This window comes from Gracilinanus agilis, chromosome 2 (assembly GCF_016433145.1).
Source record: "Gracilinanus agilis isolate LMUSP501 chromosome 2, AgileGrace, whole genome shotgun sequence".
In the NCBI taxonomy this organism is placed as follows: domain Eukaryota; kingdom Metazoa; phylum Chordata; class Mammalia; order Didelphimorphia; family Didelphidae; genus Gracilinanus; species Gracilinanus agilis.
In genome coordinates this window covers 721,870,133-721,891,586 of record NC_058131.1, presented here as the reverse complement: position 1 = coordinate 721,891,586, position 21,454 = coordinate 721,870,133, and the positions used below count along the sequence as shown (strand labels likewise).

At 47.0% G+C, this 21,454-nt stretch overlaps 1 protein-coding gene across 1 annotated transcript in view; it reads left to right on the top strand.

Moving 5' to 3' along the window:
- Positions 1-21,454, top strand: part of ADAM12 (ADAM metallopeptidase domain 12) — a 377,713-nt gene that overhangs the window by 259,239 nt on the left and 97,020 nt on the right. Inside the window, exons 5-11 of the mRNA XM_044660350.1 lie at positions 2,398-2,411; positions 4,746-4,932; positions 16,206-16,271; positions 16,688-16,759; positions 17,167-17,276; positions 19,229-19,311; positions 20,146-20,548. Of these exons, the coding sequence (XP_044516285.1) occupies positions 2,398-2,411; positions 4,746-4,932; positions 16,206-16,271; positions 16,688-16,759; positions 17,167-17,276; positions 19,229-19,311; positions 20,146-20,548 (935 nt within the window). The remainder of the gene's footprint in view (positions 1-2,397; positions 2,412-4,745; positions 4,933-16,205; positions 16,272-16,687; positions 16,760-17,166; positions 17,277-19,228; positions 19,312-20,145; positions 20,549-21,454) is intronic.

The following is a 21,454-nucleotide window of genomic DNA, read 5'->3' as shown; positions in this document are numbered from 1 at the left end:
TCTTTCTCTCTCCCCCCTCCCTCCTCCCTCTCTCTCCCTCTCTCTCTTCCTCCCTCCCTTCCCTCTCCTCTCTCTTTCTCCATCCCTCCCTCTCTTTTCTTTCTCCCTTTCTCTTTCCCTCTCTCCCTCTCTTCTCCCTCCTCTCCCTCTATCTCTCTCTCCCTCCCTCCCTCCTTTTCTCTTTCTCTCTCTCCCTCCCTTTCTCTTTCTCTCTCTCTTTCTCTCCTCCCTCCTCTCTCTCCCACACACACATATATGAAGAACAAAAACAAGTGTTTGAGTGAGTCTCTCTCCTCCTAATCCTACCTGGGCTTACATCCCCGCACCAGATTGAAATCTAATTAAGTTCAGCATTCACACAGACACACAGTAGCTCCAGATTTAGATGAATTGGTGATCTCATGAATATCAGAACTCCTTTCAGGGGTTCAGATTGCAGCCCGCCAGTGCCTGCCTTTCCTGATAATCTCTTGCTTTGGGTGACCCTTATCTATGATTCTTCAGAGTGTGTGGTGACATCTATCTGTCCCCAGCTCACAGCCAGAGAGCATCACTGGATGAATACGGTACTGAAGATATAGCCTCTGCACAGCTCCATCTCCCAAGGTCAATCCAGCCCAGCTCCTCCTCTCATGCATTTGGGGGGGGGGGGGCAGCTCATTGTCCATTCTCTGGGTATGTTCATAATATATGTGCTGATGGACAAGCTCCACATCATAGAATCCCAGGAGTCTACACTTAAAATTGGCAGAGACCTTAGAAAGCATCTGGTCCACCCCCTTACTCTACACATCTATGGCAGCCAAGTAGCTCCAAACTTGGAATTAGGAAGATTTGAATTCAGATCCAGACTCAGACACTAACAATTTGACCCTGAACAAGTCTTTTAACCTCCATTTGTCTCAATTTTCTGAACTGTAAAATGGCAATAACAACACCTACCTCTTAGAGTTGTGAGAACGAAATAAGATCATATTTGGAAGCACTCAGCACAGTCACTGGCACAGAGTAGGTGTGACCCAAATGCTTATTCCTTTCCCTTTTCCCTATTAATGAGGAAGCTGAAACTCATAGAGGTTATGAAAAAGGGATTCTCTATATATGCTGTGGTCCTCCAGCTGCTCCTGCCTGCTGCTCTCATTGCATTGATTGGGCAAAATTCTGATTATCCCAGAGAAGATCCAAAATCACCCTGAAGAGTTTAAGCCCAACAATCCACATAGGAAAAACCAAGTGGATGAAGAGTGCCTATTGTCTTGATTAGAAAGGGCTGCCAGCTGAATCATTTTCATACTTTAGAATGCTGACCATGCTCGACTTTTTGATGATTTGCATTTTCTTCTTTGCTTTTGGTAGCTAAGTGCCAGGAACCCATCAAAATCTCCCAGTTGAGATGCCCAGTCATAGAAATCTGCCTCCACTACTGTCACTCACCCTCTTCTGTGTCAAGGAACTAATTAAGACCAAGCTAGACCACAGCATTTCTTTAATGAAGCCATCTTACTGAGCTGCCAATTATGAGAGCCTGGGGAATGCACTTAGCCAGCATATCAGGTCTTTGGTTTCATGAGTAAGAGGAAAGTCAAAGCAAGAAAGCAGAAGGGCTGCTGCCCAGGCTCCCTCACTGCAGCTAAAAACTTGCTACTCATTGGAAAAATTGGCTCAGGGATTTGCTTCCAGCCCTGAGAACTTTCACTGGCATTTTTTTCTTGCAAACATCTCACTGATTTATCTTCTGAGCAAGTATATCTGTGTATATGTATGTGTGTGTGAATGTTTGTGTAAATGTGTATGTGGGGATGTACACACACACAGACACACAGCACACACTCACACATAAAGGACAGTCCAGCAACTTGAATGGGCAATGTCTTTGGATCAGGTAAGCCGGGGCCTCTGCTCCTTCATATTTCAGGCATTCTTTATGAGCTTTCTTGATTAACTCTTCTATTTAATGCTGTTTTCTCTCATTATTTTCCTTTTGTTCCTCTCAAATTGGGTAGAGAATGCCCTAGGCTGAGGCCAAAAAGGTCTCATAGTGATTCATAAAAGATTTATTAAGGAAAGACATGAAGTCCAATCTAATATACTCTGGAAATCTCATCAGTGTTATTCACCAGATACTGCATCTTCACATGCCTACTCATTGGGAACCACTACAGAAAGAGGCAAGATTAGAATTATTCCATTTAAATCAAGAAATCATTTTGAAATTAAGCAAGGACTTTCCATTTCCTTCTACCCACTCTCTTCTGGAAAAAGCCTTCCATCTGTTGCTTAGTTCCATTGTTCAATGGCCCCTCCCTTTCTCCTTTGGATGGCTTTCTTCCCAGGACCTTGGAGCTAAAGCTGAGAGAGACCCTGACGGCCACCCAGTCCAACCCTCTTATTTTCCAGATGAAGAAACTGAGGTCAGGCCCATAGAGGCAACATGACCTATCCAGGATAGTAAGTGGCAGAACTGTTACTCAAATATATGTCCTGTAACTCCAAGTTCAATGGTTTTTTTCCCACTTGTCAACCAACTGGCCCATTTCTGGATGCCATCTTTGCCCCTCTGGATCCCTTGAGAAAATAGGTTAAAGCACTTAGCTCAGTACTTGGCACATAGTAAGAACTATATGAATGCCATTCCCTTTCCTTTTTTCTTCTTTGTTTTCCCAATGAAGTCCTCCTTCCATTGTCTCAAGGAGCTCTCTACTTTAATAATCTACAGAACCCTCCCTGCTCTGCACATGATACTCTTCATCCTTTGACATCTTTGTACCTATAGAGAACAAGAGGGGCAAATCACTTGGAGCAAGGGAAGGGCCTTCATCTCTGGGGTTATCATGCTCTGCTCTTCATTAAGACCTGGCCCGCCTCTCCCCATTTTCTCTCCTTTGACAAACCAACTTTTCCTTGCCCATTAGGTGGGTCTTATGAACTTCCTTCTCCCTAAGACCTCATGGGCTCATCTTCTCCAGCTTCTTTTTCTTTTTCCCCTTCTTTCAAGCCCTCATGCTTGAGTTCTTTTCCTCCTGCTTTTCCTCCCAGTCATCCCAAATTCCCTCTCCAAATTTCAAGCCTGGTCTCCTCTACAGTGCCAGATCCCTCCTCCAAACCACCTTCCCATTTCCTGCTCTTTATCCTCCTTCTTCTGCTCATGACCATCTCCTGATTCTCCCACACAATCCCTGCCCCCGCCTCCACCAGAAGCTAGAAGCCAGCAATATCTTCATAAAGGGAAATCCATTATAGTACAAGATATTTTCCTGAAATTTGAATAAGAAAAAGGACTCGGCTCTCTGCCAACTCTTTTCTTAATCATGTTAATTTGCTGTTATCTAAATTGCAGTTTTTCTTAAGAAAAATCTTGCCTTCAAGACCCTGAAAAGACAATTAAGTAAAGTCATCTAATTACTTTGCATTTAAGAAAGGGAGGGCAGAACTTGGCTGATACTTTTGCTTCTCATTTGCCCTTCAACCCCAGGGCTCTGAGATATATAGCCCAGCCAAAGAAGAAATGCCCTCTGACATCCTCCCGTCAGACAAAGAATTTCACATTCATGTCTAGTTTGCAATTTATGCTTCTTGTCTTAGTTCTCTTTCATGACTCACCAGCCATGACTTGCAAGTAAGTAGCATTGTTTAAAAGATCATCCAGGAAATATATGATCAGGAGGGAAGAGGGGGAAGATAATGGGGAAAGGGAGAGAGAGAGAGAGAGAGAGAGAGAGAGAGAGAGAGAGAGAGAGAGACAAAGAGAGAGAGAGAGAGAGAGACAGAGAGACAGAGATAGAGAGAGAGAGAGAGACAGAGACAGAGACAGAGACAGAGACAGAGACGGAGACAGAGAGGGAGAGACAGAGACAGAGAGGGAGAGAAAGAGAGGGAGAGAGCAAGATAGCAAGCAGACAGCATTAGAATTAAAGAAGACCTAGTGGAAAGTCTCCAAGACCTACTTGTGACATAACTGGAAGCCTTCCAGTTTTTCTGATGTTCCATAGATCTTTGGGCAGTGCCCTTCACCCACTCACTCCCAAATTACCTTGTATTGCTTTTGTAACTCACTGTATATGCGCCTGTTGTCTACACTGCTTGGCTAGATTGCAAACTCTTTGAGGTCAAGAACGATCTCATTTTATCTCTATCATCAGTGCCTACGAGAGTCCCTTAAACATCCATAAATGATTGTTGATTGATGCCTTCCTCATTAATTGCTTGGTTGATTAATAACCAACGGGCTAGGAGAGTCTCTGCCCACTATACCTTCTCAAGGCCAGAAAGCCTCTTCCCCAAAGGGGTCCCAGGGCTGTCTTCCTCTATATTTCAGACCTTTCCAATGCAGACATCTCTCTCTCCTTTGGCTTCCTACAGGCAGCTCTTCTGTGGTTCCTTAAAGACACTGAGAGATGGAATCATGGGTGGGACATGGTGCCATGGTGCCTCCCAGTTCTTGGAGGGTGTTAAAGTTAAAGCTCAGTGAAAGCCCTCTCCAGCGCCTCAGCATGGCACCTCGGGGGGATGTTAGAGGGCAGTGCTGTAAGCAGAGGCAAGAGAGCAGGACTATGCCCACCAGGGCACTGGATTTCGATGGAATTGGCAAAGTAGACCAGTTCAAAGAATAAAGTGCCCTCTTCCAAAAGAATTTAAAAGCATGAATGGCCACGTCCCCGCTTACCCTCAGCCATGAAAACAATACCAGCTACAGAGAGATACTCTTAAGAAGTTATAGCCTGTTTTTGGTTCTTCTTTTTCGCCAGGGGACTTATTCTATTGGGAAGCCAAGCCTACATCTTGGAGCCATTGAAGGAGGCTGCAGGTAAACACAAGTTCCAGCCAGCAGAGACTCTGAAAACAGCCTGGGGGTCGTGTGGACAGCAGCAGCTCAACGTCTCAGGCAGGACTGTGGATGGCGCTCAGTGGTCCCCTCACGTGTTGACAAGGAGGGTAGGAGGAGCATCCATTTCTTTTTCCTGGAGGGATGGGGAAAGGCAGGCTGCATCCACACCGTTTAGTTCAATCCATTTCAAAAAACGATTCTCAAGGATCCAGTATGTGTTGGACCCTCTGCCTAGGCACAAAGGGCACAAAGGCCTGGGGATGGGGGGAGCCTGCCCTGGAGGACTTCATGTTTCCTGGTTTGCATTTTATGAGTTTACAGTGCCCAAATATCAAGCCCAAATGGAGAGAAGTTGTTCAGTCATGCATTTTAAGGCTGTACCAATATGATGCCGCACATCCAGTTTCCTTCTTTTCCTAAATTATTTCTTTCAGGAGAATGTAAGGTTTTTGTCCTGGTAACCCCCTTGGCATACCTACCAACCATTTGCCCATCGTTTGGTTGATCTCCTGCTCTGGACATGAGGGCACAGATTCACCAAATCCCAGCTCAACAGAACTTCTCATATTGAGAGTGTTGGGCTCTCCGAGGAGCCCCCGTCACCTATTGTAGATCTGCCCTGGCCAATCCCAGACGCTTCACCTTGTTTCCCAAGAGGCTTTGGAGAATGGGGAGGGAGGACCTGCTTTGCAGCCGTGCCCTTCTCCAGGAACAGACTGAGCATCCTTGGTCCCTACACACCGAGTGGAGGACATTGAGTTTAGCAGGGGGCATCTATCTGGCATCTTGGAGGCACACTTTTATGTTCATTTGTTAGAGATTTAAAATGAAACATAGCCTCAAACCACCATTAGAGATACAAGTACAAGCAAGTATACATTCTAGTGTAGACATGTTCTAGTGTGGTCACTTAAGACAGCACATACACAGAAGCTGAAAATCCCGAGGCAGGATTTGAACTCAGATCTTCCTGACTTTGAGTCCAACACTTTATTTCCTGTACCATCTAGCCACTCTTAATCAACTCCCATTGGTTGGTTGGTTGATTCTTCCCAGTCAGAAACCAATAGGATCTAGACTTTGTTTCTCTTGTAGAATTTTGTTGATTTGGAAATTTAGTTCTCATCTTGATGGAGGCAGTGCGGTATTGTGGAAGATCTCAGCCCTCCATCTCACACCTCTGAGGGTTTGCACAGGCTGTTTCCCATGCCTGGAATGCCCTTGCTTCTGCCTCTTAGAATCATTGCTTCATTCAAGGCTCAGCTCAACTGCAATGTCCCCCAGGAGGTTTTCTGCTCCTCTAATTGCAATCCCTCTCCCTCCTCCAATTATTCTTCTTTGTTTGCATGTTGTCTCCTTTAGGCAAGTTGATCCTTGAAGGCAGACTCTAAATTTTATTTTTGTGCCTCTGGGACCTCACACATTAAAGTTTAATAGATATTTTTGGGCTTAGATAGGAGTGTTAGATTTGGAGAAAGAGAACCTGGGTTCAAATCCCACATCTAGCACTTACTACCATATGTGACCTTTGCCAAGTCATTTGCTCTGCTGAGTTTCATCTGTAAATGAGGGGATTGGACTCGATGACTACTGAGGTCCCTTTGAGCTCTATATCAATGAGCAAATGAGTCAGCATCTGAGCCATGGTCTTCTAACTCCCAATCAGCCCCCTTTTTTTGGCATCATGCTGTCTAAGCTTGAGTCCAGCCAAGTCACGTTAGCTTCCCATCTTGAGCCCATGTTTATTTCCTCAACTACAAAACAAGAATTCTGAGGTCCCTTCCAGCTCCAAAGTCCAGAATGGCTTACTCTGGAATGACAGTATAGACAACACTCAACTATTTTGCAATTTTGGTTAAATTGGGCCGATGGCCACCATCTTTGGTCTTTTAAATAAACTCCACTTCTGGCTCTCTGTTTGTAAGAACCAGGGTCATCCCAGAAATTTTCCCCAAACCATTTTGACTTATATAAAGATCAGGAAGCCCTTAATGGTAACATTATTTTGCTAACAACATATATTGAAATTTAAATGAACCTTTAAATTGAAATGGGGAAACAGCACATGCAGTTTTACTGAGTTCTCAATATTTTACTCTAAGGCGGTATCGGTTATGATTGGTTTTATGGAAGAGAAAATATTCTTGACATCTCTCTAATGGAAATAGTGTTAAAAGAAATGACTTCCAAATCAAGCATAGGATGCAGAGATTAAGATTCTGTAAAGGATCACTTCAAACAATCCCCAAGAATGAGGTTAACGAGCCTTGCCATGAGTGGCCATGTTCCACAGATCATTGACTTCATCTCCATTGACTCTTTCTGTAAGGGTTAACTTTAATGGTTGGATAATAATTTTATGAAATTATGCAGATGCCAATATTTATATCTCTAGTCAGAAATTTACTTACAATTATTTACAAATAGAGAGGAAATAATAAAGAAGAGAAATGCGAGGGGGATAGCAACCTAAAGCTCTCAACCAGGAAGGCTGGTGGTAAGTAAGCACTCAGCCTCCTCCAAGATGGAAGCTAGTCTCTTAGGAAACTAGGAAAGGAGTCAGCCTTTCACTTACCCAGCGAAGTAGTCCAGGAGTCAGAGTCTAAGTTGAAGCCAAGCTCCAAGCCCACAATCCAAGCCTCAGTCTCCAGCAAGCTCCTTTGAAAACTCTCCCCAGTTAGAAGACTATCTCCAGAAGACAATCTCTTCAGACAATCTTCTCCAAGACCCTCCCCTCTGAGGGAGGTCGGGCTTGCTTTTATGGTGACTTCTTGTCTCCTCCCCTATTCACAGGGGTCAATCACAGTTTCCAAAATTGTCTGACACTGCCCAGGGGGTTCACAGTTTCTGATGGTGTGAATTCTCTTGTGAATTCTTAAGTTTCTGGCTGATTCGGAAAAGGAGTGAGGCTCTTTCAAGTATCTTGCTGGCTTCTCACCTAGCAATAAGTAGGGTGTGAATTCTCTAAGTGGTTTGGAGCTCCTCCACCTAGTTCAAGCTTGTGTTGATTCAATCAAAAGGTAGACAAAGAAGAGTTAATCCAGTCTTCACAATCTAGTGAGGTACTTAAATTATTGTTAACCAAAATGTTAGCTCTAACTAGGCAAAGAGAATAAAATTCCTTTTCATAAGTATACACTCAGAGACAAAGAATTCCCTTTTACATTTCTCCAAGGGAGGTCCTTGCCTTCATAGGCAATCTTCATGGTGGCTGGGACCCTCCTCCAAAATATCACAAGGAAACTAGCCTTCTGGACATGGGTGCCTCCAAACTTAGCTTGATGTCAAGGTCTTTCTCTCTTGATAGCCATTGGGTAGAGCCCTTGTGGAGTGGAGCACAGCCATCTGCCCTAATGATGAGGCATCATGGAATGAGTTGAATGAAAATACTAGTCACCCACAAGTTCCCAACTCCCATGTTGACCTAAGATTTAAGGACTACAGCCAGAGACTCTAATTCACCAAAGACATTTCTATCAGGCCAATTCTAAAACCTCCCCATCCCACCATTCTTGTTCAGTATGGGCAGAATTTTCTTTGTGAATGCATCTCCCTAGCAGATCCCTAAACTCCGTATCTGATAAAACCCTTCAGGAGATGCTTCCCAGTTTTTCAAGGGTTTGTGTTATGGCCTCCTGATATCTGGGGGAGTTTTTGCCAGAGACTGAATTCAGAAAGTTCCCTCCCTTTCTGTCTGTCCTTCCAGGCTCACTTCTCCCAATCATCTAGCCTGTTTGGGGATATCTAATCTCCTACTCCCTTTGCTGCCTTGTCTCCTGTCATTTGGGTTGTATTTAGGAATTCAAGCTAAGTTGAATATTAGCCTAAGCTAAATATAATTAAGAAAGTAAATCTCTTGTTGCAAAAACATATCCTATGATACCTTCCAAAGACAAATATAAATTACTTTTGGATTATCCATTGTTTGGGGGATTATTTGCATCCTCCATAATTACGCATTGACACTTAGTCACTGCCAATTCCAAAACCATTTAGACTTCTGAGTGCATCAGAACAGGAAATTAGAATAGGCCCAAATGATCTTTGCTCAAATGCAGGAATCCTGGACTGGAGGAACTATTTTCTTTTCATAAGACCAGAGGAATTTCACCTAGAAAGACCTTAGAGGTCATCTATTTCAGTTCCTTCATTTTACAGATGAGGAAACTGAGGCCCAGCAAAGTCAAAAGATTTGGCCAAAGTGACATAGGAAGTAGAAAAGCAAAGATTTGTACCCACGTCCTCCAAAATCCAGAGCTTTTCCCACCATGCTGTGGTGGTGGTAGTTGTTTGTTTTCGTGGCTATGCAGACTTTTTAAAATCAGCTGCTTTTGTTATTGCTCAAATTCTCATGAGATCTAGAGTAGAGGAAAACAATTAATAAATCCCAAACTAGGAAACTTTCTGTTCCCATTCCCAGCTCAAACCAGGAGACTGTTGGAAGTGATAGAGCCTTTTATCTCTCTCAGATAGAGCCCTTTATCTCTCTCAACAAAGAGACAGCCATTGGGGACAGCAAGGTGGCTCAGTGGACTGAGAGCCAGGTCTGGAGACAGGAGATCCTGGATTCAAATCTGGCCTCAGATACTTCCTAGTTTGTGACCCTGGACAAGTCACTTAACCACTATTACCCAGCCCTTACCACTCCTCTGCCTTTGAACCAATAGACAGTTTTGATTCTAAGATGGAAGGTAAGAGTTTTTTTTTTAATTTTTATTTTTTAGAAAAATTTTCCATGGTTACATGATTCATGCTCTTACTTTCCCCTTCACCCCCCGACCTCCCCCTCCCCATAGCCGATGCGCATTTCCACTGGTTTTAAAATGTGTCATCGATCAAGACCTATTTCCAAACTGTTGATAGTTGCATTGGTGTGGTAGTTTCCAGTCTACACCCCCAATCATGTCCGCCTCAACCCGTGTGTTCAAGTGGTTGTTTTTCTTCTGTGTTTCCTCTCCTGCAGTCCTTCCTCTGAATGTGGGTAGCATCTTTTCCATAAATCCCTCAGAATCATCCTGGGTCCTTTCATTGCTGCCAGTACAGAAGTCCATTACATTCTATTTTACCACAGTGTATCAGTCTCTGTGTACAATGTTCTCCTGCTTCTGCTCCTTTCACTCTGCATCATTCCTGGAGGTCTTTCCAGTTCACATGGAATTCCTCCAGTTTGTTATTGAAGGTAAGAGTTTTAAAAAACAAAACAAAGAGGCAGCCATGACTAGTGGCTAGAGCCAGCTTTGATCCAGGAAATCCTGGCTTCCAATTCCACTCTGGCTCATGCTGGCTGGGTGGATGTGAGCAAAGCATGAACCCCTCAGGTCTCTGGATAACTCTGTAAATCTCTAGGTTGAAGAGAAGGCAGGGCCTGCATTGATAGAAGGAGTTTCTGTCTGTCGATGAAATCACGAGTCTAGTTCTAATCCTGAACATAGAATAATTAGGCTTGGCTTTCATACACGGAGCATCTATGAGCAAGGATTCAGGTTCAGGCTAGTTGCTTCCCAGAGCAGATAAGTTCCTTTTCTTCATTAATGGACTGGGGGCCAACGCAGGCCTGAGGAAGTTGCTAACTGTGCTTCCCCGCTGTGGGAATTAGTGATTGCCCACTTTCTGATTGTAATGTCTCCAGGTCTTTGCCTTTCTTCACAAGCAGCTGCCTGGTCCCTCCAGGGATGAGGAAATGGATTGTAGCCCAAAATGTCCCATTGCTTCCTTCTAATGGCTAGATCCCATTCAGTTAGAGATGATGCCTGAGCTCTAAAGCAATGACTGTTTGATTTTAGGAAGAACTGGGTTCTGATGCTAACTCTGGGACCAGGGGCAGTCACTTAGAGTCAGTCTGCTCATCTATAAACTGGGTCAATAAGTATTGATTGCATCCCTACTCAGTCCTGATGACTGTTTGATCCTGGGAATAAAAAATCCAAAACCAAGGTCCTTCCAGGAACTAATAGCCTCCTGGTGTCAGTGGCACAAGAGATCAGGGAGGGATCTGCGCTTGAGCCAACAATTCACCACCACAACGATGGTGCCATGTTATATCCCAGGACTGAGAGCACCAACAAGCTTTGAAACCAAAGGACTTAACTCAGCCACACTTGATCATCTCTCATGAACACTATAGTCATAGTGGCAGAGAATCATAGGTCTCTCTTGGGAGAGCTTCCACGGACTTCAGAGGCAATAGAGTTATCATAATAATAGTAGAAAAACTCATAGCATTCATATGTCACTGTTTTTACAAAGCACTTTGCAAATATGCTTTCATGATCATGATCCTCCCAACAATCCTGGGAGGGAAGGGTTTTTATTATTCCCATATTACAAATGGGGAAACTGAGGCACCTAGAGGTTAAGTGACTTGCCCAGGCTTATACAGCTATTGAGTGTCTAAGGTCAGATTTGAACTCAAGTCTTCATGACTCTAGGCTTCAGCTCTCTATCCATTACACCACCAGCTGCCTCCACTTTCTAGATCTCCCATTTTACAGGTGACCCAAAGTATCTATTTACAGGCATAATAAGTTTCAGAAAATGAGTCTAATCCCTCTTCCACATGAGAACCTTGAGATGCATCAATACATCTTTTGTGATGTCTTCATGATGTCCTTCCTGAGTCTTCTGTTCTCCAGGCTCAGCATCCCCAGTTCCTTCAATTGATTCTTCTCCTGTGTGATACTTAAGCTCTCTACCTCCCTTCTTGCCCTCCCCTACACACTCTCCTGCTAGTCTGTGTCCTTCCTTCCAAAAGGGTCCCCAGTGGTGTTCTGACCAGGAAAGAGGGCAGCAGGACCATTCCCCCTGCCCACCCACCCCCCAGCCATTTATTCCTGGATGCTGGGCCTCTCTGCATGCAGGGTGGATTTGGGCTGGCTCCTGCTCAAAAGCCCAAAAGTAAGATTTTAAGTCAAACAACGAGTTGGAGGATTTTTTTCTTGTGTGTGTTATTGTGTTATTGTTTTAATTTTGGGCCACATCAGCAGATAACGAGTTTGATTGATTTTCACCGAGCAGTCCAGATGTTTGGGGATCATGTAGACACAACTTAAATCATCGTCTTTGGACAGCTGGGGAAGATGAGCCCTCCGTCCTCATTCGCAGCTTTTAGTGATTATGTGGTTGGGCGTTCCTCCCAAGCTTTCAGTCCCATGAATCCATAACAAAATTCAGATCTTTCTGCAGACTGCAAAGCAAGGAGATGATGTTCATTGTTGGCTTGTTCTGGCTAGAACTGTCTCCTCCGTGCAGTTGTCCAGAGCCAGGGCAGGGTTACTCTTGGGGCGACCAGAAAAACAGAAGACGGTTTAACCCCAGACTGACTGGTTCCATGAATGGCCTACAGGTTACAAGAAAATCTAGCCATCGTAGCACAGAGAGTCTCAAATGTTCTCCATGGACCCGGAGCTCACTGGTTTAGGGGCTTCTCCAACGAGGCAGAGAGCAACCCAACTACTCCCGCCTGTCCTGGGCAACTCTTGCCCGTGCCCTCCCGTGCATTTGCTACATAGAGTTCACTGAGCAAGCTGGAGGCCTTCCCAGATTTCCAGAGTATTTTCAGCGCCATGTTTTCAAGAGAGCTGCCATGAAGAGTCTCCTCCGATGTCTCTTGGTACCGTGGTGGAGAGCCCGACCCGTGGAAGGCCATGCCTGATCTTTGGCTAGCCAAGCCAAGCCGAAAAAATATTGGCTCCAGGCCTGGCTATGGCTTTTGTGTCTGTTATCCAGGTACCAACTTGACTAAGCTCAGGATAGTCAGCAAGTGCCAGCTTTGGGAGATGACAGCACCTACGACAATGGTGCCCCAAAGCATGGCGTGGGAGCCACCCGTGATGGCAGAGAACCTAGGCACCCTGATGAAGCCTTAGGTCCTTGAAGTGAGCATTTTCAAAGGAAACAGCCCATCCCCGTGGTTTATTGCATTTTTTCTAATATAATCAATCCCAGTGAAGGATTACAAATGAAGATGGGCTGGTCACCAAGTGAGAAGAAGGGATAGCCTAGTGGGCAGACCGTAGGATCCCAGGAGAACCTGGGAGGACTCACATGTAGGGTGGAGCCTCCTTTGTCAAGTTTATGGAATTTGGTAGATTGTAATGGATCATTAGGCTGTCAGAGTAAAGATTACCATGATTCTTTGTTTCCCCAGTACAACATCTGGCACACGACCAACACCGATAAAGGCTTGTTGATGGGTTATTGGGCAATGAGAATCCCAGAATGAGAAGGCATCAAGAGGTTCTAGGGAGATTCCTGATAGATTCCAGTCATGGTTATCTGCAGACCAACCTCAGCTAGCAGCCATGCCACGTACAGAACATGGTTCAAGTCTCCTGGTAGACAATCAGACAATTAACCTGATTTTAGTGGAAGTGGCTTCCTATATTTTCAGGAAAATCCTCAGAATGTTGGGAGGGTCCTTAATGGGCAATATGGATGCGAGTGACCCAGGAAAGTCACCACCCACATCGTAGAACCAGCAAAGCATCACTTGGTTAGGCAGCCTAGCTCTTCCATAGTCCGAGGCTGGGTTCTAATAAACTCTGGCAGGGGGTAGACTGCAAGTCTGTTGTCCAAGGATTGGAGAGGCTCAGTGCCAGCTTGGCTTTGGGGGATAATTTTGTTCATTTGGTTTCTGTCCTTTTTTAAAAAAACACGTCAACTTTCAAAGACTATCTATTACGTCAGAAAGGAGTAGCAGCCTACATTGGTGGAGAGGCGTCCCACACCGATGGCACCACACATCCCTGAAGGATCAGCAAGGGCGTTCTCCTTTCCATACCTCCATCCATGCTGCAGATTTCCTTCTAGGAAACTCAGATTCATGAATCAGCACAGCTGGACACCCCAGAGGAACACTCCGAGGACACAAACATTTTTCTTCAAGTCTGTTTGGAAGATCCTGTGCTGATGGGAATATTTTTTTAACTTAAAAAAAAAGGTTTCCCTCCGGGCTCTGTGACTGGAACTCTGATTGGAATCATGCCTTAGTCATTTGTTTCTCTTTTGTCTGAAAGAGTGGTGGTTAGGATGGGCAAATTTTCAATGGGAAATATTGCATCCAGTTCAACTTATAAACCCAAGTCTTAGGTCTGAGATCCCCAGTGGAGCTGGACCCACATTCCTTCCAGGGCTTTTATTAGTGGAACTGGATGCTTCATTTGGGGCTTTCAGTGTTTGTATTTTGAGGCCACCCTCCAAGAAGGCTCTCCTTTGTCCTCCTGAATTGGCCATTGGGATTCTCTTAAGGAGGCTGAGAGTCTCAGATTTGGTTGGGAGAATCGACAATTCAGTCCAATCCAATCAGCATTTATTAAGCTCTTACTATGTGCCAGGCACTGACCAGGTGCTGAGGCTAGAAAGATGGAAAGTGAGAGGGTTCCTGCCCTCCAGGAGCTTCGATCAATCAATCAGCAAACAAGCAGCAGCATTTATTCAGTGAGGATCAGAAGGCCTTGCCCTCCAGGAGCTTCCATTCTACTGATCCAAAGCATTAATCCCAAATCCCCCCAGATCACTCCCAGTGGGAGGAAGGAGGGTACTTGCTCCTGGCTCCCTGAGCCTGACCTTGTTTCTCTTCAGAGGGTTCACACCCTCTTCTCGCCTACCTGCTTCTCCCTGAGCATTTGGCCTCTGACATAAAGGCTAGGAGGGAATGCCACCTTGGACCTGCCTCTGTCCCTCAGTCACTTCTTGTAATTCTTCCTCCTGCTCCATCTGCATCTCCCCAGCTGAGGAGAGTCCACTTGCACCCTAAGGTGGGCACCCGGTCTCTGCCTTCGGTTCATCACTTCAACATTCTTCCTGAGCTACAGAAGGAAATCAGCCTTGAGTGTGTCCTCCCTCCAGTCAATCTTCCAGAGCTTCTATAAGACTTAGTGTGGTACCAAGGGGAGAGTGCCAGACCAGATTCAGTGGGTTTGAATCCTGACTCGCTTATTTCCTTCCTGTGACCTTGGAAAAATGACTTTACAGGCCTCAGTTACCATATCTGAAAAATTAGGTTGTTGGAACCTTTGGCCTTAGAGGTCCTTTTTCTTGTCGTTCTATCATTTCAGTTGTGTTCCACTCTCTATGACCCCATTTGGGGGTTTCTCGGCAAAGATTCTGCAGTGGTTTGCTGTTTCCTTCTTTAGCTCATTTAACTGATAGGAAACTGAGACAGAAAGGTTAAGTGACTCGCCCAGAGTCACACAGCTAGAAAGTGTCTGAAGCCAGATTTGAACTCAGGGAGAAGACTGTAGGTCTGACACTCTAGCTACTATGCTCCCTTGCTGCCTTAATCTAGCTTTAATGTCTATGATCTTAATATTTAAATAGCTTTTCCCTGTCTTCCTAAGCCAGAGAGATCACGTCTGTTTTATAAGCTTTAAACATGTGTGATATGTTGTGATAGGAAAAGAGTACTGGCCTGGGACCCAGAAGTCCTGGGGCCTGTGATTAGAGCTGGGAGGGACATTGGAAATCTTCCAATCCCAGCTTCCCCACTATCTCCGAGTAACTTCAGAAAAAGCCTGATCCCCTCCCTCTCCTTGGTCCTGTCTCTTTCCTCCTCTGTAATATGAAGGGATGGAGCCGGAGGACACTGAAAGTCCCTTTCGGCTCCTTCCCATGCAAACGATCAAACTTTAATAAAGCTCCTACTATGTGCAAGGTCCTGCTCTATGTGCTGGGGACACAGACAAAAATTTAAAAGTCCCTGCCCTCAGGGAGCTTCTATTCAACTGCGATGAGAGCTGAAATACATACGCTCAGTTGTCTTAGTTTCCTGGCCCTTATAGAGCACTCCAAGGTTTCAAAGCACATCAGAAAGAGGCAGATGCTGTTATGATTCCCATTTTACAACTGAGGAAACTGAGGGAAACAGAGCTGAAGCAGCTGATCACACGGCTGGTCTGTGTCTTACATCAGGTTGGAGCACAAATCCTCCTGACTTCAGGCTCAGCCCTGTATAATGATATAGAATATGGTGACCATTTCTCAGGAGTCAACCAAGGCAGAAACCCTCACGAAGCGATGGCGTCTGACCCTCTGTCTGGGGCAACAAAGGGGGACTTTTTGGGTCTGCAGGAGGATTCAGAAAAGTTTGATTTCATGGACAGCATAGGAGAGTGTGTGTGCGTGTGCGTGTGCGTGTGCGTGCGTGTGCGTGCGTGTGCGTGTGCATGTGCGTGTGTGTGCGTGCACACCCACAAGCTTGAATGCACACGTTTGTTAACAGGTCTTGACTTTCCTTTGTTTCTCTTGTCATGGGATATGGAGATGAGAGGGAAAGAAAGACAGATTTTTGTTCATTAGAAAAAGTCCATCAAAGTTATTAAATCAATGAGGGAGTTGAACTAAAAAAAAGACAAAGAAAATTTATTTTATTTTATTTTGGCAGCACAAACGGGAAACGCTGAAGACGACAAAATATGTGGAACTCGTGATCGTGGCGGACAATCGGGAGGTAAGTTCGAGGCCAAATTGGATTGGGAAGCACACGCTTGCTTTGGACAGCTTCGAAGTTCCGCAGGGAACCCCATCAAATAATCTAGGAATACAGCAGCACCACGGACAGCAGAAAGGTTTCCCAGGGGCTGTAATCTCCAATTGGGTCCAGTTCTTTGAGAAAAAGTACCTGGGAGTTGATGGCCGATGCTAGCTCAGTTGTCATTGCATTCTGGGAATAATTTAATTCTGAAGAAGTAGGAGGGAATCTCTTCCTTCACTGGACCCTCGTTATGGGTTCTCCCCTCGGTGGCATAAAGTATAACATCTCCACTCCTCGCCTTCCTAAGTGCTTCTTGTTCAAGCCCTCCCTCAAAGCGAAAATGCTGCGTGAGCGTTCTTCTTGCCAACATTGACTTTGCTCTTTAAATTAAGTTTCAGAGACAAGGAAAAGACGTGGAGAAAGTTAAGCAGCGTTTAATCGAGATCGCCAACCATGTGGATAAGGTGAGTCGTTCTTGACATAATTAGCTTTTCGAAGGAATACAAATGTCTGAGGAAGAGGTGGAGATGAGTTAAAGCTTCTCGTGGCGTTAACAAGACAAGAATTTTACTTACTTCTTCTGAGCCTGTAACCCCGGCAAGTCAAGACGTTTGGGGACACCCCAGCCAGCCTACTGTCCTAAGGTGATGCCTCTCGTAATACATATAGATCCATTGGTCCATCCATAGTGGGAGCCCTTGGTGGGAAGAAGCCCCTGTCAGGACGTCGCTTCACGTGGCAGAAGCACGGCATGGTAGGAAGAGGGTTGACTCTGGAGGGAAGAGAAAGCCGTGTTTGTGTTGGGGTCACGCAGCACTTGGGATTCAGAAACTCTGGTCCAGCTGCCTCTAAACACTTTCCTTCTACTGAGGGGCCCTTCAAAATGGCTCGAGGGAGCGAAAAAGGCAGCCCTTTAGAGAACCAGCCCACCAGAGGCCTGAAAAAGATTGGGGGCTGCCGGAAGGCCAAGGCTGGTCATGGGTACGGGTACACTTCAGCTCTGTATGCTGTTCTTTATTGAATCTGGTCAGAGGCTTATAAAAGAGAAGCAGTCCTGGAGAAGTGGGTTCAAATCTCTCCTCTGACTTTTACTAGTTTATAGCCCGGGGCGCTGGGCCTGGAGAAGCTTCCTAAGTCTTACCTAGATGTCTTCTCATAGGCTTTAAAAAATAATAAAAACTCTTACCTTCCTTCTTAGAATCAATACTGTGCGTCAGTTCTGAGGCAGAAGAGCAGTAGGGGGTAGGCAATGGCGGTTAAGTGACTTTCCCAGGGTCACACAGCTTGGACTCGGGATCTCTATCCACCGAGCCACCTAGCTTCCCTCCCCCATATGCTTTTTGAATAAAAATGACAGATTTCCTTCATTATCCACACCTGAGGAGTGTCTCTCAGGTGAGCCTATGAGAATCAGTGTGATTCTCTTCCTGGGCACTCTCAGAATTATAGAACAGGGCGTAGAAGGGAACGATCAGTCTCTCTGGTCAGGCTGACTTCGCATTCTCATGGACATATTAAATGGTGGCTTCGGGGATCCCATGGAATGTTCCAGATGCTAGTGTGGCAGATACAGCACTTTGGAGGAAGGAAAGGAAGTGTTCGGCACCTACTCTATGCCAGATGGGCGGCTAGGTGGCACAATGGATAGAGCGCCTAATTTCAAATTTGGCCTCAGCTACTCATTAGCCGTGTGACTCTAGGCAAGTCACTTGACTCGCTTTGCCTCCATTTCCTCATCCACAAATGGAGCTGGAGAAGGAAATGGCAAATGGAAATTTGCTAAGAAAAGCCCAAACTGGGGCACAAAGACTTGGACATGGCTAAATACGAAGGAACAATAAGAACCACCACAAAAATGCCCAACGCTGTGCCGCTTGAGAGTCACAGCAATCCATAGGGAATGTGGCGAGCCTGGAGCCAGGGACGCCGTAACCCAGACCATTGGCTTTTCAGAAGGGGTGGATGAAGAGTCAGGAGAAGCAGTGTGGCAAAGGAGCGAAGCAGTCTCCCTTCTGAAGCTTCCCTTTGGAGATCGGGGGTGGGACACTCCCTCTCTGGGCGTCAGAAGTCACAGGACTGGACAAGGTGACCTCTACGGTACCTTCTTGCTCTCAGTCAGCAGCCTAAGACCAGACTTGTAGAGGTTCTCCTTGGAGTTGGGGAGTCCATGTGGAGGATACGTGGGAGGACGTGGAAGAGGCAGACCTCGCTCGTGGGAGCACAGATCAAGAACTTAGAAGGAAGTCATCAAGGCCAACCCCTTATTGTCACCAGTTAGGAAACTGAAGCCCACAAAGACTGAGCGAGCTGGCCACGGCCGCCCAGCCTGGACGGGCTCTGATCTGCCTCCTTAGCGTCAGGCTCTACGACGAGCTTCTTAGGCATTGAGCTGAGAGACCACCAAGCAACGTCTGGGAATTCACGACTGGGCTCCAGCTCATTGATGCAACGCTGATAATAATCATCTTCAAATCCCATTTCCATATGGGATTCTTCTTCCTTTCCCAGCCCAAACAAGCTCCTCTAATGCAGACCTTCAGCGTCCCAGTCTAATGGAATGCAGCCTCTGGAGAAGACTTCCTTCTTCCCACATATCCCACCATCCCATCCAGAGGGCGCTGGAGTCTTGATCCCCATCAGGACTGCCCTCCGCGTGCCCCCAGCCCAGAGGGGGACGACCGTGTTACCTTTTCCCTAACTATCGCTATGATGAGAGCCACTGGGGTTCAGACAGTGCTTTCAGGGTGATGATGCGTGCTGCCTACATTCTCTTCTGGGGAGAGCAGATCCCCAGCAGGAGAAGAATTGCAGTTTATATGTAATTGCAATTTAAATGGAGTGCCTGGAGGCAGTCTAGTGACCAATTTTTCCACCCACCAAACAAGGGAGCTGGCCGATCCCCGGGGTCTTCTCATGGGCCTCCCTGCCTCAAGCCTCATCCCACTTTGGCTCATCTTCAACATTGCTCCATATGAGTTCCTGAAGGCCAGGCATGGCCTTCTCGGACACTGTCCAGGTGAGAGGTCAGAGGCTCGTGGGTGGCTTTCCACTGTCTCTCAGATAACATCCAGACTCTCCTAGTTGGCAATGAAGGCACTTCCTAGGCTTGTCCCATGCCAACTTTCCTGACTCCTTCTCATGCCCTCTGGCTTCCAGCCAAACCCGTCTGCTCACTCTCTCCACCCACTTTCCAAGAAATGGCATCCCATCTCTCACCTCCATGCCTTTGCACACAGCGCCCAGCCACATCCACATGCCCTCGTCCCAACCCTTTCCATCTCATCTCTACTCTGGGCAGCCCCCAGCCCCCTCCCCAAGTCAGTGTTTTAGGAAAGGGCCTTGGGGCCAGAGGAGACCGACTTGAGGGACCTTTCCACAGAGGCGATGGTTAGTCTTAGCTGTGGGTTACAATGGCTTCCTGGGATTAACTCCCAGATGAAGGCCCTCCCTCTGCCAGGGCAGGTGGGAGCCTTCTCTGGAACTCAGAGACACCAGGGGCACGTGAGGCCTTAAACAACTTGCGGGTAGGCATCAGAGGCAGCCTTTGGACCCCTCGTTCCAACCCCCAGGCCAGCTCCGTCCAAGGCACCAGCCTTCCTTGTGCTTGAGAGCAGCAACGTATGGAAACGCGAAATGCCATCATCACATGGAAAGTCTCTCAAGGAGGAGCGGCGGCTCTCCTAACACGGAGAGAGGAACGGCGAGCCCTTAATCCCGGGGTGGCGCGGCTTCTGGGCGGGCAGCGCTCTCTCTCCCCCACAGAAGAGGACGCCGTGGCACGAATGGGCCGCGTGACCCTGGAAAGTCAGCGTTGGATGTTGGACGTTCCCCCTCCGATGGGCCCCTTCAGAGCCCTGGAGGAATCCCATCCGCGAGAGCCCGAGGAGGGCGGAGGATTCCGGGCCAGGCGTGGCAGAGAGATGCCTCTGGAACTCGGAGAACGAGAATCCTCTGACGAATAACCCGCCGCCACCCGGAATCACGAGCCTGGGATCAGTCAGCCGGTCAACGAGTGTTTATGAAATGTTTACTCTGTACCAGGGCCGGGGCGTGATGCAGAGGAAGGCCGGAGCCCTCACAGTTGGACGATCCACCAGGCATTCCCCGTGTGACCGTGGGCGAGGCGCTGGCCTCTCTGGGGCTGTAATCATGAAGGAGCCGAGCAAGATAGCCTCGCAGGCACCTGCCTGCTCTCAATCTGGAATATTCCGGCCCAGCATCCACATTTTTCCTCCAGCAGAAACTCGCTGTTGGTGGGAGAACTTTGCGGGCCCGCTTCGTTCTTTTGCCTGGGGGTGCTCACTAGACGGCCGGCGGGTGTGGGAGCAGGGGAGCCCACACAGGCTGAGAAATGGGGGCCCCTGAGCTTCGGGGGGCTCTATTCTCCCAGAGGCATGATGAATGCTGGCAAGATTTGCTAAGAAGAAGAATCAGAAGGAAAGCACTTATGGAGAACTTGAGATTTGCAAAGTCCTTTTTGCATGTGTTACCTGATGCGATCCTATGAGGAGATGTTCTCGTGATCCCCATTTTCCAGATGAGGAAACTGATGCTGAGGGAGCCGCCCAGGCTCACCCAGCTAGCATGGGTGAACTAGAACTCAAGTCTTCCTACCGCCAGGTCCAGCGCTCTCGCCCCTTCCTGCCTCATTCCCTGCTGGCCATCCTCGCAATGAGGTTCTGCACGTGGCTGGGTCAGGCATCAAAGATTTAGGCCGGCCCCAGGCCCAGCCTCAAAGCTTTGCCAGCGTTCAGGATCTGCCTTGAACGGGGTGGCCACTCCCGATCGTGGGGGACGTGGCTGGAGGAACCCCTAAGACAGCTTCCTCTAGAAGTCACTGGAGCCTTTTTACAAGCATTGAAAGGACAAGATGATTTAGGGACCTTTTTACAGTGCTAATTCCTGCAGTTCTTTGGAAAACACAGAAAAATGATCTGTGCTGACGAGGGGTTTGCGAAGCGCTGGCTCCCGGCCCCTCCCCTCCCGCTTCCCAAGTCATTGGGTGCCCCCCTGAGGATGCTCTTTTCCCAGAAGGACCAGGAGCTCGTGGGAAGTCTGGTCAGATGCGGGGCCCAGGACTAGCGGCCCCGAGGAGCCATTCGCGGGGTTCTCCCTCCTGCTCCAGCAAAGATGACTATCAGAAAGGCCTGGGGGGGGGG